The 16,510-nt window shown below is 53.3% G+C and overlaps 1 protein-coding gene across 1 annotated transcript; it reads left to right on the top strand.

Annotated features, from left to right (window-relative positions):
• Positions 1–5,586: 5,586 nt before the first annotated feature.
• LOC311422339 (protein-arginine deiminase type-1-like) lies at positions 5,587–16,155 on the top strand (the record flags this gene model as incomplete). The annotated part of the gene is made up of 16 exons (XM_084495270.1): positions 5,587–5,678; positions 7,572–7,746; positions 8,199–8,268; positions 9,614–9,675; positions 10,407–10,524; positions 10,955–11,080; positions 11,734–11,909; positions 11,997–12,100; positions 12,396–12,519; positions 13,200–13,307; positions 13,398–13,549; positions 14,624–14,768; positions 15,068–15,161; positions 15,242–15,321; positions 15,635–15,760; positions 15,874–16,155. 16 exons carry the CDS (start codon positions 5,587–5,589, stop codon positions 16,105–16,107), a joined length of 1,986 nt encoding a protein of 661 aa, XP_084351396.1. The 3' UTR covers positions 16,108–16,155.
• Between the last annotated feature and the right edge of the window lie 355 nt (positions 16,156–16,510).

A 16,510-nucleotide genomic window follows, 5' to 3' on the forward strand; every position in this document is an offset into this window, starting at 1 on the left:
AGAGGAAATGAGCTCAAATCCAGTTTCCCATCTGAAGCGGATCCCTTTTTTTTTTTTTTTCCCTGTGACCTGAGCAAACAGGAGTGAAGACTTTGTATTGCTGAGCAGATTGGGAACATGCACACAAAAAAAAGGCAGAAAAAAGGGCAGTTAGGGGGCATTTTGCACATGCAAAAATGAGGTTTGTGGCAAGAGGGAGATTTTATTAAAGGCTGTAGATGTTCTCTCCCAAGAGTATAAGAAGTTATAAACACTTTGCTGTCAGGCTGTGCTATCATGGTCAGAGCAGCACTGCTGCTGTGCATAGCCAGCCCGGGGGGGTGCATTGAGGGACCCCTGTTTTGGGTGCCCCAACCTGAGCTGAGCTGCCAGCAGCTGGAAGAGGCTCCCTCTTCTGAAAAGCGTCGTGGTTTTACCCTCATCCGTTCGACTCCAGTCTATTCAAACCACCAGCAGTAAGAAAAACCAGTGAAAGAGGAACCAGAAAGAGAAATAATTGGGAAAAAGAAACCAAGGCCACACGGTGTTTGCACAAGCAGGCTCCATTCGCCAGCTTTGTGCCATGTGAGACTTCCCTTTTTTTTCCCCCCAAAGCGTCCCTTCCCTGCAGGCAACAAGTGGGATGGGATGGCCTCGGCTCCTCGTGCTCTCCTGGGACCCTGTGCTGGAGACACAGGTGTAAAATCCCTGTTTCAGAAGAAAACAAGCAAAGCAGCTTTTCTAATACCATTTTCACTTCCCAATTCCTTTACTTGGGGATTTAGTATTTCATTTGTCAGCAAGGAAAAGAAATGCTGCTGAAATCCTTATGAAGAAAACAACCCCAACCACCTCCCATCTTGCAGAAGGTTCCCAAGGTCACGCCATCGATTGAGGTTTTTCAAGTCAGCAGGAGTATTCCTTGCCGCTCGTGGTTTTTCTTGGGTGGCTCTGGCTTGGGCTTGGTACACCACCGTGGGACCTTGCAGCAACATCAAAGCGGGGAAAATCCTGGACTGGGGCAAAAAGAGAGGAGGGTGGCTGGGTTGCAGGCAGGGGCTGATTTCCCAGTGGGATTTGGATGCTGCCACACTGGTTCTTGTCTTTGAGGGATCAGTTGGAAGGAGGCTGGGGTCTTTCCAAGCTTTCTGGAGTCTTTGGAACTCAAGTAGGGTCTTTACTAGGCTTTGGGGGCCTTTGCAAGCCTGCTGGTGTCTTTGAAAACAGGGCAGTGTCTTTGCAAGGCTTTGGGATTCTTTGAAAGCCTTCTGGGGTCTTTTCAACGTTCCCACAGTCTTTTCAAGACTTTGGGGGTCTTTGCAAGCTGTGTGGGATCTTTCAAAGCCTCCTGTGGTCTTTACGAGCTGTGTGGAGTCTTTGGAAACTATGCGGAGTCTTTGCAAGTTTTCTGGGTTCTTTGCAAGGCTTTGGGGATCCTCAAAATATTCTGAGGGTCTTTGCAAGTCTCTGGGGGGTCCTTGAAAGCCTTAGGGGTTTTTTGCAGTTTTCTTGGGATCTTTGGAAACCATGCAGAGTCTTTGGAAGTCTCCATGGGTCTTTGGAAGGCTTTAGGGTTCTTTGCAAGCTGTGCGGCTTCTTTGCAAGCCTGCTGTGGTCTTTGCAACCTTACTGCAGCCTTTGGAAGACTCACGGAGTCCCGCATCCTGTGTGGGGACAAGCGCGAGGACCTGCCTGTCCCCATTGCGCAAGAGGCACTGGAAGCTCAAACTCACTCAGCCAGTTGCCAAACAAACCTCGGTCCATAGCACGAGGATGGGATTTTGCATGAGGCAGAAGCGCTATTCCCAACGCAGGCTTTGCTCTGTGCTATCAGGCGGGAGATCGGCCCCGGTGAACCATCACGAGACGTGTGTGCAAATATAAGCACACGCACACGCTGATGTCTGGAGGCTCGTGGTTTCGCAGCTATAGTTAATCTGGTCAAAGGAGTTCTCTGGTTTTTAAAAATCAGATTAGGAACTGCTCTGCGTAATCCTCCCCGCCGCTGATGGATCTGTGCCTGCCCTAATTTGGGGGGACGGGAGCAGATAGCCAAGCTGAAGCTCGTGAACAACCCCAGGAGCTGCTCCGTGAGGGTTCTCATGTGCGCTTCGCCCTGGCTGGGTGCTTTGCAGTCCCTTCCTGCAGGCACGTGTGTGACTGCAAGGAGTAGGAGGGAAGCATGAAATATCCCCCCGTGGCGTCCTTTCGAGCTGACCTTTTGCATTGAGGAGGTGCAAACAGGTGCCCGGCCGAGCGGAGGCACGAGGCGCTGCTGTCGCTGCTGCTGGGGCATGTCGCTGCCTTTATTTTGGAAGAAGCAGCCAGCTTCGAGGAGGCAAAACCAACCCAGTGAGGAGGATGAAGGAGCTCGGGCGAAGCCGCGCCGACCCACGGCCGCGTTGCTCTCCCCGGGGGGGACACGCGGGCGTGGATTTATAGGGCAGTGCGTTTAATGCAAAGCTGGGGGAGAGCGTGGGCAGGGTGAGCCCAGGGCGCGTGCACGGCTCCAGCCTGGGGGCAGAAGCAGTTTTATGGGGTGCTCTGCTTTGGGATTGCCAGGGATGAAGCCTCCATGTTTTACGAGGCGGCAGGCACTTTTGGGGGAGAAGAAAGGGCGGCGGAGGCTTTTTGCTGCTTTCTCACCCAGGCGAAGGTGTTTGCAGAGCCAGCATCATCGAGTACTGCTGTGTTTTATCAGCTTTCAAACCATTTTTTCTGGTCCAAACCATTCTCCTGCCCTTCACCAGCCGGGACAGGGGATGCAGAGCCTCAGCAGCCTCATGAGCACAACCTCACAGGATGCTTCCACCGTGCGGCATTACGGCTCCGCACCAGAAGGAAGCAAAAAACCCTCATGCAAACAGGAGCGGGACTTGATAACTGGTTCGATGCCTTCCCCTGTTGCAAGTAATTAGGCTGACAAGGCTCTTAAAAGTTCCTGCCTGCAATTACGCATGCAGAGTAATAAATAAGGTGTAATTACCGGCTTAGGGAGATTATCAAACTTTCCTTGACAGAGTGGCGGTGCAGGATGGGTGAGAAGGGAAGCCCCGTGGGGTCGGGGCTGTTGTGGTGTTCTGGGGGTCGGGTCTTGCCCCATCATGGCTGGAAACGGCCTGAAAGGACCCATCGGGGGGAGAGGGGAATGAAGCAAGGCCACCCAAAAACAAGCTCGCCAATGTGCAATTCGATCTGACAGAGAGGCGCAGGGGGTTCGTGTGCCCTCAGAGGGGTCTGAATTCGCCCACCCCTCTCTGAGCCACTGTGCACAGGGAGCCTTAATGACAACCTCTCGGGACAAGGTGTTATTAGGGAGAAACACTCAGCTCTGAATGGGCCAGATGGCTTAAAACTGAAATTCTTCTTATGCATGGGCATGTCAGCGCTAATAGCAGGTGGAGGAGGAAGAAGAGGTGAATGTAGCTGCCACCCAGCAAAGATGGGGTGCTTGGGGCTGGAGCGAGCATTGCTGTGCCTGGTCAAAAATGCGCTGTGACTAAACCCGAGTCTGTCTGTGGAAAAATAAAAACACCGCACCAAACCCAACACAAGCATGAAGTTTCAGCTTCGTGGCTTCTTCCTTGATGGATGCGATCTGGGGCGGGTTTGGGGGGAGAAGCGTGGCCGCGGCGTGGGGAGGAGGGCACGCTCGGGAGCCCTGTGCCGAAGCCCTGGTGCTCGCTGGGAGCCAGAAACCACCATCCTCCGCCTGCTTCCAGATTACAGACCATAACAGCATGACCCCGTGGGGATGTAGGTGTGTTCCCTGTCCAGCACAGGGCTCAAACCAGCTGAGCAGGATGCGGTGCCAAAATCACAGCAGGAGGCAAGCTCAGCACCGTGCCCAGTCTAAACCAGCGCAACCAGCGGCCGCAAGTGGGAAATCCAACTTGCAGCCTTACATAATGATCTTCTTTGGTAGACTTACAGGCAAATTCTTCCATGGGGGATGCAAGGAGCTCGCAGTGATTCTGCTTGGCAGCAGCTTTATGAATTTTAGGGGCATGTGAGCCCCTAAAACCCTCCTCTAGGATGTCTCAAAAGCCAACACGATTCACAAATCTATGAACCTCATGAGTTTGGCTCCTGATGGGTTTCAGGACATGGAATTTTGCTTAAAATCCCAAGCCAAGGTCTTGGAGAGGCTGGAAACACCTCTAGTGTTCCTCTCTCTCGAGCATCCTGCCCGCCCCAGCAAACTCTCATGATCTTATTAAAGCTGTGCTCGCGTACGAGACACGGTGCTGCTTTGCTGCTGCAATTAAGGTCGGAGCCCTTTAATGTAGACTTGCTTGGAGACGTTTAAAGCAGCTGCCGTGGTGCTGGTTTGATCTCACAGGGGAAGGTGCGTGCAGGTGGTGGCTCCCAGCTTGCCTCTCCCCCAGCAGAGGACGTGCAGCTCGGTGCAATGGTGGGGACCAGTCCTCCTTGCTCTGCTGAGCCTGTTCCAGCTCTTTTGGCTTGCAAGGGGTCCTGCTGCAATGAGGACTGTGCCATCCCTGTATCGCCCTGCCCCTGTTGCAACGAGATTCGGGATGAACCACAGCGGGGTTGTCAGCGTGTTGGGTCAGCGGTGATGGAGTTTCCCCATCTCCCTTTTTGTCTCCATCCGTGGGACATGCAGGGCTGCTGCCGCCTCCATCCCGGGTTGGCCCCGAAGCTCCTTCCCAGAGGAGCAGCAAGATCCATCTCACCCAGTTTTCCTCTTTGCCGTCTAGCGAAGTCTTCTGGGATCGCCTGGAGAGAGATGACTATCTCCTGAAAGCCATTTCTTCCAGCGACCGGGGCATTTCCCGTGGGAGCTTCACGCGCATTAAAAAAAAAAAACAATTCCCCAAATGCCGCATCCAAACAAAACACCTGAGAATCCCTAATTTCCACGGAAAGCCTCTTGCCTTGTTTTGCTTTCTTTTTTCTTCCCATCCCTGCTTGCCAAATAACCAGTTTTCCCTGCACCCATTTCTGTCCGTCGCGTTCATCAGGAGTTGTTATGAAGGGAAGGACCAGCCTGAGCAAACATTTCCTTTTGCAGCTGCAGCGGTGAGTGCCTTGTGCAGGCATTGCCCTAATGGGGTAGCCGAGGCCGTGAGTCACCTGTAGAGAGCCTGCGTGGAAAATTTGGGTTGTTTTAAAGAAAATGCTTCATTTTAATGATACCGTGTATTATAATAAGCCTAAACTACCATCCTGCATAACAGGAGGGGTAGAAATGTTTAATGCATAAAGCTTTGGAGTCCTTATATGGAGCTGTAAGGGAGGTGAGGGAAAAAGGGGAGAAGGAGCCCCGAAAGGGCTGGCTGCTGAGCATCCAGGGCAGGGCTGTGCATCCCCACCCCGTCCTGCCCCTGTGCCCCCTCCCTGGCCCCGCAATTGCTGCCTGGCCCTGGGGGCTGCCTTATCACCCGCATCTCGCGAGCGGGGCGGCAGCTTCGCGGGTGGCGGAGGTGGAGACGGCAGGGTCCCTGGTCCACCCCGTCATCGAGGGAAGGGAGGAAGGAGGAGTTAAATTCCCCTGCCTTTTAATCCAGTCATGCTGGTTCACCTACAAAGCCGGGCAGCCAGGCAGCAGCTTCCTTCACATGCGGCCGCCGTCCACGGCACACCATGCCCCAACGCCAGGTCGTGAAGATGTCCACCAGCCGCGCCAGCTACGGCGTCTGCGTGCTGGGCACCGAGGTCTTCCTTGACACCCACCGGTAAGGCTAGGGGGGGGTCAGGGCACCGGTGAGCATCCCTAGGGATGAAGGATTTTAGGGGGAGCCTAAAGGTGTTGGGTGGTTTTACTCTTTGCTTGGAAGCGATGGGTGTTAAGGGGGAAGATCTCTGAGCACGCGTGGAGTTTTCATCCAAGCTTGGTGCGCGGGGGACGTGTGCCCCCAGGTCTGCTTCAGGCGATGCCTCCCATGGGGAGGTGCGCCCGAAGGAGGGATGTCGGCCCCAGCAAAAGCAAGGCGTCGAAGCGTAGCCGAGCAATGACGATGTGCAGGCAAAGCCCATGCACACCCCGGCTAAGTGGGATCTATTTCTGGCTGCGAGAGCATTAGGCAACAGCAATTCAAGATGAGCAACTTGTCCGGAGCTAAACTGGGTTAAAGAACAAATGTGTGGCTCAGGCAGAAAAAATCCACGAGCGGGTTTGCACAGGCGACGTAACAAGAAGAGATTTTTCTGACGTTAAACATAGGGGTTGCTTTATTGGCTAGATATGAGGCTGTATTTACTCTCCTGTGACATTGTCATTATTTAATAAATCACGTTTATAATGATAGCGGCTACAGGCTGAGCCAGTCGGTGCAATTATTTGGGTTGTGCGTTGGAGCCGGGCCAGGAGGTGCTGACGTCCCCCCGATGGGGCTTGGACCCAGCCTCAGCTGCCCTCAAAAGCATTTCATTGTTACCTTCAGCCAGGTGGGAATACAAAAACCCTGTTATTTGCATTGTTTTTCTCAATCTGAAGTCACAGCAAGCATTTAAGCATGGGGCCCAAGACCCAACACGGGCTGATTTGGCTCCTTGGTAGCAAATCTGAGCTTTGGTCCAAAAAGACATATGGCAGATGCTTTTTCAACATCAGGGCTAAAAAAAATAGGAGTCCCTTCATGCCCGCAGGGCACTGGTGGGAGCGACAGCCCTCTCCATGCTGGGGGAAATTCAGTCATGGATGTTTCAAGCTTTGACCATGGCTTGGTTTGGTTTTGTTCAGAAAACCAAGCTTGGTGGGGATCTCGCAGAAGCTTGTGTCTCCGTGGGGTGACGCAGAGGAGCAAGGGCTGTGAAATCAGGGTGAATAGACCCAAATTTGAGATGTCATAACATGCAACAGCGTGCAGGTAGACTGCGGGTAGTCTTGCAATGTTGCACCCTGGTAAATGCGTGGGGTGACAAACGAGATGATACTTTAATCTCCCCATACAAGCTACTGCAGGAACTGGGGCTGCCATGCCAAGAGCAACGCCGGGAATAAATCCCTTCTGTGCTTTTTTTCTCCCTGGTAAAATTTACTACCGTGTCCCTTTCCGCGTGCGGCTGGGGAGGCTGGCTCCCGATGGCAGACAGGTTGGAGCACTCGCGCACCCCGGACGGAGGTGCCGGGGCTGTAATGAGCAGGTAGGCAGCACTTCAAAGGCGAGGGATGTCATACAGGTGGGGTGCAGGCTCTCCACGCTCGGCTTGGGGTTCTGCTCCACTTCGGGCATCTCTCAGGTCAGGGTATGCAACAGCAAAGAACCAGCTCCCCGATGGGTGACAGCCCAATGTGGTCCCGCTCTTGGTCTGGGTGTTGTGCTGGGATGCTGACGTTTTGGGGTTTTTCTCCCCGTCAATGAAGGAGGTTGGGTGCCCCAGCTTCAGAGATGTGCAATCTGGGCTTAACCACGGACGGACGTGCCAGAGCTCCAGTGGGAGCCCTGCTTGCTCAACAACGCCACAGAGATAATACTCGTAAAAATCAGACGACACATTTCGCCACCTGGAGATGGTTTCTTAGTCCCTGAAACCCAGCTAAGGCTGGATTTTAATTCCAGGAAACCAAGTTTAACTATTTGGGTCCACTGAGGATAACAGGAAAGACAACTCATGCTCTGTTTCAGATCTACCCCCAAAGGTGCCACATCATTTGATGTCCATGCCACCTCTGCAGTTACGGTCCACATCATCCACAACCCCATGACAAAACCCATGTTTAACTCCAGATGGCCACTGGATCCTGATATAGAGGTTGTAGTTACCATCGATGTCACGAGCAAGACCGTCAACGACAATAAGGTTAGTTCCTTTTTTATGAAAAATTGAGTCAAAATTTACAGGAAAGCAAGGCAGACTCGACACTTCCAAGCAGTGCTAACATCAGCCATGTTTCCTTAGAATAAGCTCAGAAACCTAAACAGAACCGTGTAATCATTGTGTACGAAAAGTGAAACTAAGAAGGAGAAGGAGATGACATTTTGTGCCCTAAAAAAGAGATAACAGTGATTGCAAAAGCCAGTGTCAGAAACTCCATGCCTGGCAAAAAAAAAATAGTCTTGCCTTGGCTTTTTCTATACCAGTTTTTGCGTTGAAGCATGCAGAAATTGTTTGGTTGAGCTATGATTAAAGGAGCAGAGCTTTGATGAACCTTCCAACACCTTGTTGTATGGCATTGCCGGGTCAACCCAATGAGTGGAAAGACCTACTCAGCATGACAGGACATGGGTCATGACGTGGTGATGTCTTCGCAGGTTAAGATTTCATACTACGGACAGGAAGAGAATGAGCTTTCGGTGGCTTGGTTGTATCTCACCTGCGTAGGTGCGTATTATGGCAACACTTGTCCGAACGCGGCCAGCCCATCCTGACGCCACAATCTAGTTGGGTTCAAGGGATGGGAGGTAACTGGGGGATGCAGACTGCCCATCTGCAATGTGCAGTGATGGTTTGGGTGTTCACGGCTTATGCTGACAAGCAGGAGGGAAACAATTAAAATGTTATTGTGCTGCCTTATATGGTGCAAAAAAGACGCAGGCTGGGCACTGTCCCCACCCAACGCACGCAATAAGCAGCCTCCTCTGACCGCTGAGACGATTTTGCTGATGGAGGAGAATCCAAAGATGACCATGTCACCCACCCTTCACTGCCGAGCCCCTCCTCGACCTCCAGTGCAGCTGGTGGAGAGGAATAGGCACCAAAGTGTAGTTGTCTGACCTATTTCAAGAGTTTAGGATGAGATGAATCATTCCCTTGAAATGCCTATTTTCCTCTGCTGACTACAAAGGGAGTCTAGACAACTAGTCTGGATGCAGAGTCTTCCACTTGGATGGATTAATTACCCTAAATTTGGGATTTTCTGAAGCACTCACATGATACTCAGACCTGTGTCCTCAAGTCATGTGCTTGCCTGCCAAAATTGCCCCTGAAGAGGCCGATGGTTTCCCACATCCCATGGACTCCACTGGAGCCATCCAGGGCCACCGCTGTCCACAGAGCTTTGACCTTACAAAAGCTCTTTGCTTGCTTAGATTTAGGACTTCATTTCCAAAATTACAGGCCCAGCTTCTCCATGTGCGCCTCTCTGCATCAAGGAGAAGGCCAATGTCAGCTCCAGCGCCCACATTTTACACGTGCTGTATATATCTCCTTCTCTCCAACTCAGTGGATATGTGTCTTAAGATAGGCTTTGCACAGATTTATGTAGGATATAGATGAGATCTCTGGCAGACCTCCAGTTTGGGCCCAGAAGAGCTCTCTAAGGGAAGTCCTTCTCAAACTTCACATCACCCCTAGCAATTATATAGTGTCCACTCACCCATGGTGAAGGCACTTTCGTGCCTTTGTCATGTTTAGGCTTCATGAAAAAGTGCTATGGTCAACATGCAATTGGTGAAACCACAAAAAAATGCCGTGCAGTGGGTATGTCCCTGCTGGGGGATCCGTGACGGGAGAAGACGGGTGGAGACCAAGTGGGGAAAGCCTTAAAAAAGCTGTTGGGTTGCTCTTCTATTGGTGTTTTGTTGGCAGCGTTGGGTCTGGAGCCACGCTGGGACATGAAGGTGGGGTTGGCTTTGGGTGACTCAATGCTAGCACCGGGGATGAGCCCAAAATGTCCCCGAGAGCTTGTTCCCATGCTGACGGCTTCCTTTTCACTCTGATGTTTCAGACATATCCCTGGATGTGGATGTGAGCCGTAATGGCAGAGTGAGGAGCAAAGGGAAGGACAAGGTAATGAGAAACGCTGCGTGGCTTTGGGCGAAGTGTGGTGGGTAAATGCGGGGAGCTTCTCTTTGCAGCCTCTTCCCTGCAAATCTCCAGGAGGGAGAGGGATTTGGGTGGTGTCTGAAACAGGGAAAATAATGTGGCAAGTTCTCAGCCTTCTAATTGAGGAGGAAAACACTTTATTTTTTTTTATTCTGTGCCAAAATCTCCTTCCTCTCCAGTCCAGCCCCAGGGATAGTACAGAAGAAAACACTTTTTTTTTTTTTTTTTTTTTTTTTTGATTTGAAACGTGCCACTAAATGACTCATCTGCAAGTTTTGCAAGCAGCAAGAGATTTACCCCCTTGGCAAGAAATCTGCATATGCCCAAGCACTTACGCCCGGGTAATTGTCTGCAGCCAGATCAGCAGCACAAATTGTACATCAAGATGAGATGCGTTTCTAGAAATGGGATATTCTCTTTCAAATGAGGGCTGGCAGATATACTCTGGCTTGTTAGAAGATAAGATCTGTTTGAAATAGTCCTTGCTGACCTGGCTGGAAGCTGAGGTTAGGAAATTTAGTGGCTTGAAAACATTGCTGCCCTCTCCTCACCAGCCCTGAGTGCACTTTGTGGGATCTCCTCCGAGCATGGATGTGGCTGTAGGGTTTTCCCAGTCCACCCACTACTGGGAGGAGGCTGGGAGGGAGAAATCTTGCTGGCTCTGCTCCCATCCCCGTTGGGTGCTTCTCCTCCAGGCCAAGTGGACATGGGGTCCGGATGGGCAAGGTGCTGTGCTGCTGGTCAACTGTGACAGGGACAGCCCCGGCGCGGTGGGGACAGACAGCGGCCAGGTGGACATACGGACCAATGCAGGTAGGACATATGGACCAGTGCAGGTAGGGCGTCATCCGCAGCACCAGGGGACCTGTAAGGTCACACCAGGGAGCTTTGCCTCTTGCAGCACCTCCATCCTTCTCTCTCCTGTCTAAGGCGCCATTCACGTGTCTGGCGATGGCGAAATGGGTGGCAAAAATAATATCTAGTGTAAGCAGAGCAATTAGAGATAGCAACAGCATTACCTGTTTCCCCATTGCAACAGAAACTGGCTCTTTTCCACATCTCCTTCCCCATTTTATTTTCCTGGACATCTCTATAAAATCTATAAGCGTCATCCCATCAGGTTTGCCCTATAAATCCATGCACAACCAGAGACTGCGTGGAGAATAATTAGCAAAGCGCACAGGCAGTGCTGGAGGCTGGAAACCTCCCCACATCCCCTCTCCTTGTTGCCTTCCCCCCATAGACCTCCAGGACATGTCTGTGATGCTGCTGCGGACTCAAGGTCCCAGCAATATCTTTGCTGAGTACCAGCTGGTCCTGCACGTCCCCGAGTCGGACGCAGACAAAGTGCGTGTTTTCCATGCCATACGTGAGTATTTCCTCCTCCCTTCCTAGATATCCAGGCCAGCCCATCGTGACCCTGGGGTGGGCAAACCCTTTATTTTATTGCTCGCTCTGGATAAGGGCTGCATGCTAGCACATGCTAGAAACACTTGTTTATCCCCAAAGTTCCTCTGCAGTTTTAGAAGATGAGGCTATATGGGGAGCTTAAAAATTGTGCAGGGAAAAAATAATTAAAAAAAGAAAAAAAAAGCTCTGTTGAGTGAGATTGCTGAAGTTTTGAGAGCTTCACAGGCAGATAACCCCCCAGTGGCTGCTGGCACCTCTGCGGTGCAGGCAGAGTCCCAGGCGCCAAAGCAGCCCATCTCGTCGGGCTGCACACTTTGCCTTTGAACACCCCGGTTGGTGGATCCCAGCAGTTCCCTGCCGAAAATCAGGTCAGAGGAGCCAAGTATATCATTAGATGCTTAACTTGAGACACGCACCTTGAAAGGGTTTGACCTGAGGGCATAGAGTCCTCTTTGTACAAGCAGATCAAGTGTGTTCCCCAGAGAAGAGCAGGCACACCCGCTCCTCTGCAAACCACGCTGGCATCAGCCACCTCCTCGCTGGTGCCTCTTTCCAGCCCTCTGGATGGGGTGGCCGCCCCGTGCCGGGCTGGCTATTTCGGTGTTTCTGCAGGGAGTGACTCACACCCCCAGTACAAACCCGTGCTGGGGCCGGGTAAGCTCTCCTATGTGCTAGACCGTGTCGGCAGTGGAGAAAACACCTTCTACGTGGAAGGGTTGGCTTTCCCTGATGCGGGCTTCTCCGGGTTGGTTTCCTTCAGCGTCAGCTTACTGGAGGTCCCCCATAAGGTACGTGGGGCCTGCCCCGTCCCTGTCCCATGCAAAACACCTACAGGGGTTTTCGACTGCTGCTCTCCAGCATTTTGCCTCTTGCAGTATTCACCGGGCACCCCGATTTTCACGGATACAGTGGTTTTCCGCATGGCACCCTGGATAATGACGCCCAACACCCAACAGCCTCTGGAGGTTTTTGTCTGCAGGTAGGAGGGATGGCACCCCATCGCTCCCCAGGCTTGGGGACTCTCCAAGGAGAAACTTTTGACCCTTCCTTGTTTTACGCATGCCGTACTGGAGCCTAATGTTGCTGTTGGTAGCCCTCTGGCACCGCCGCGCTCCTTGCATCCCCAAGGAGAAGGTTGAAGGACGTTCTCCAAGAGCTAACCTCGTGCACAGCTATTGCCCAGTGCACTAGGGATGAGAAATGCGCTGCATGGTTGGGATGAGAGGTCTTCTGTGGCCCCTCCTTACAGCCTTTGCTCCTTCCTCTCCCTCCAGCGTCAAGAGGGGCATAAACTCCAACGACGTCTTTCTGGAGCAGCTCCAGGCCCTGTTGAGGAAAGCCAACTGCAAGCTGACCATCTGCTCAGAGGTCGAAAGCCGGAGTGACCGCTGGATCCAGGTCATCCCTCGATGCTTGTAATACGCGTCTCTTCTGGTGCTTCTTACGGGCTCACGGGGCATGCAGGGTGTTGTCCCCAGTGCTGACACCCCGGGAGGGATGAGTTGCGTTGCTCGGGGGAAGTACATGGATGCTAAGAGATGAACTGGACAACCATGAGCTAAAAGATGGGGAAATGCTGCTGGTGGTGGCAACAAGAGTGTTGCCTGGGCCCTGGGGACATTGCAAGAGGGACCCCATTACAAGAGGGACCCCACTGCAAGACAAACCTTGTGGGGCATTGCAAGGGGGACTCCACGGGGCATTGCAAGAGGGACCCCTTGCAAGAGGGAACCCACAGGGTGTTGCAGGGGTGACCGTGTGGTGCCTCGCCAGCGGGACACCGGGTACGCAGGTGGATGGCCACATGTTCCCCCAGCAAGCCCCAGCCCTGCTCTGCTGGTCCTCGTGGCTGTGAATTGCTCACGTGGAGGGGACCTGTCCCCGGCGCCGCGGTGGCGGGCAGGGCGTCACCCGCGGTCCCCCCGGCACAACCAGGGAGCTCTGGGGTTTGGGCAACAGCCGAGTTGTGCCAGGATCTCCCCGTTTCCTGCTCCACCCTCACCTCATGCTTCGCCCAGATGGCTATCACCCCCAGGAGCCTTCCTCCTCCTCCTCCTTCTCCTCTCTTTCCCCAACAGGATGAGCTGGAGTTCGGCTACGTGGAAGCACCACACAAGACCTTCCCCGTGGTCTTCGACTCACCCAGGAACAGAGGCTTGAAGGACTTTGCTTTTAAAAAGATCCTGGTGCGGCAGGGCATTGCTAACTCCTTTCTCCCAAAAACTCCTCTCTTGGGGCCGGCAGCAGCTCCCATCACTGCTCCCCTCTTTTCCCAGGGCCCCGATTTTGGCTACGTGACCCGCGAGCCCCCTGGACATGAGGCCTCCAGCCTCGACTCCTTCGGCAACCTGGATGTGAGCCCGCCGGTGACGGTGCGGGGCAAGGAGTACCCCCTGGGCCGCATCCTGATCGGCAGCCCCCTGCCCTGGTGAGACAGGAAAGCGTCAAAAACTGTGGGGAGTGGCTGCAGCGAGTGGAAAATTCCAGGCTAACTCCCACGAAAGCGCAAATTTCACATGCAAACCGCGTTGCTGTTCCTTCTCCCTGTGCAAAATCCTTCGTGCACTGCTATGATTATTTCCCCCTCCCAAAATGTTGGTGCTTTCACTCTGATCCTACAGTACCCTAAGCACCATGCCTATTTTTCTTGAAAGGAAAAGCAAGGGAGTTCAGAAAAGGGTAAAACCTTGAATAACTGGAAATTGTTTTTGCTCTGCCCTCGGCAGCAGCTGTGGGCAGGGAACAACAGCACCCTGCAAAGCCCGCACAAAGGCGGCTCTTCATCCAGATAAACAACAACAGGGCTGAGCCCGGACAGGATTTGAGCCAGGACAGCAAACGGAGCAAGCTGTGCTGCTGCAGCACTCAGTGCCTCGCTTACCCGGACGGGAAAATGGGATTTTCCCAGCCTCGCTGGGGCCATAATTATCCCTTATTACAAGAGGTTTTAATTAATGTTTTCTCAGCCTGCTGCTGGCTGTCTAAGAAAATGTAGGGAGGGATTTAAGGCTCGCAAGGATGGGGTGAATTAAGCCTTGTGCCCATTTCAGGGGGGAATGTGCCGAAGCAGAATGGAGGAATGTAATGCACATATAGATATACACGGATAGGTGTGCGTATATTTATATTTATATTTATATTTATTACATTTATATGCAAACGTGTATGTGTATACACCTATATGCATATATCTATGTAGCAGTACAGTTATATGCATTTATCTTTGTAAAGGTACATCTGTATGTATACATCTGTACACCCCATGCGTTGTGTTAGCAGATTAGTGGGAGTTTGGGATTCGATGATTCGCTTTGGCCATCAGATCTGCTCGATTTCCCACCTCTTCCCTCCTGAAAGGGCTACAAGTGGGCAGAAATGCTGGCATTTCCCATCAAAATGGGATGTGCTGGTGTGACTTCTCCCCTTTGTGTCATGCGTTTTGGGGACAGATCTTACCAAGATCTCCTCTGTCTCCTCCTCCTCCTCCTCTCTCTGCCCCCAGGGCCTCCGGCCGGCGGATGTCGAAGGTGGTCAGGGATTTCCTTTACGCCCAGAAGGTGCAAGCACCGGTGGAGATCTACTCGGAGTGGCTGAGTGTGGGCCACGTGGACGAGTTCCTCACCTTTGTCCCCGCATACGACAGGAAGGTAGTGTCCCTGCATCCCCAGTGTCGCATGTGGCATCAGCTGCTGATGCAGAAAGCCCTTTATTTTGGCAAATCAGCAGAGAAAAAAACAAAAACAAAACAACTTGGCTTCTGAGCAAAAGGCAAGGCCAGCCCTGTGCATGAATCTCCTTCCTTTTGGGTTGGCTTCCTGGAAAAGGATGGGTGCCCCGTGCAACCCCTGGGGCTGGGTTTGGGCACGAATGGGCTAGAACATGAAAATCTCCTCTTTTCATGAAAAAACAAAACAAAAACACCAATCTTCTGGGCTCATCCACACAGGGTTTCCGGCTCCTGTTGGCCAGCCCCACCGCCTGCTACAAGCTCTTCCAGGAGAAGCAGAGGCAGGGCCATGGCGAAGCCACACAGCTCGTGGGTAAGGCGGCGGGCGAGGGCGTCCCGGCGGCAGCGGGTGCCGGCGGTGACCCTCACCGCGGCGCTGCCGTCCCTGTGCAGGGATGTCGGGCACCGAGCGGAGGAGCATCGATGACATCCTGGCGGATGAGGGGCTGAGGAACGACAACAGGCACGTGCAGGTGCGTGGGGGTTTAGTAGCCAGGGGTGGATTTGGGGAGCGCCCCTCTGCTTGCATGTGGCTGCCGGGTGGTTGATGCACGCAAGGGGAGCAGCTGCAAAGGGGCTGAGCACCCTTGGGTGCTGGCTGGGCCTCGGCTTTTGTCCCAGTGGGAGGTGTGAAACTCAAGGCAGGAGGATGCCTGGGTTGGGGGGGGTTCAGGAGGTCTCTCAAAAAGAATGCAATGGAGAACATGGGGCATGGGCCGCAATAGGGTCCACAGGGGTCTGTGTGGGGGGTTTTGGGAGGCAAGTCAGGGTCCCTGCTCTCTGCAGCGCTGCATCGACTGGAACCGTGACCTCCTGAAGCAGGAGCTGGGGCTGAGCGAGCAGGACATCATCGACATCCCCCAGCTCTTCATCCTGAACGGCTCCCGCGCGGACGCCTACTTCCCAGACATGGTGATACCCCCCCAGTGCCCCTTCTCCTTCCTCCCCACCACCTCCTCCCTTCCACACCCTCCTTTTTCACCTTCTGGGTGAAAAAAAAACCCTGCTTTTTGGTCTGTCCGCAGGTGAACATGCTGGTGCTGGGCAGGCACCTGGGCATCCCCAAGCCCTTCGGGCCACTGGTGGCTGGGCAGTGCTGCCTGGAGGAGCGCGTGCGGGCGCTGCTCGAGCCCCTGGGGCTCTCCTGCACCTTCATCGACGACTACTTCTCCTACCATGTCCTCTCCGGTGACGTCCACTGCGGCACCAACGTCCGCCGCAAGCCCCTAGCCGCCAAGTGGTGGCACGTGGTGCCCTGAAGTGCCCGGGCAGGGGCTCCGGTCCGTCCCGATGGTGGATGAGGGTGGATTTGGAGCATCTCAAAATAAAGTGTTTTGCCAATATGAGCACCGAGGTGCAGCATTTCCTCGCGGCCCGTCCTGTCTCAGCTTGGTTGAAAAAGCTGGGAAGCTGTTTTTGTTATCAGAAAGGTCTTTGTGAGCGTGCTGCATGCGAGGCAGCAAACATCATGCTGCCTTGGGGTCTGGGACCCCATCTCACCTATCCTACTGTCCCTTGTCCCAGCTTCACAGTGAATCAACCCCCAGAGTCCCCAGATCAACCCCAAATTCCCCTCCCATTTGTTGGGACACCTCTTACCCCGTGCAGCACACAAGTGAAGCCCGATGTTTGTGCAAAGCATTTCCCAGATGCCCATGAGCG

Source organism: Aythya ferina (assembly GCF_964211825.1).
Source record: "Aythya ferina genome assembly, chromosome: 21".
In the NCBI taxonomy this organism is placed as follows: Eukaryota; Metazoa; Chordata; class Aves; order Anseriformes; family Anatidae; genus Aythya; species Aythya ferina.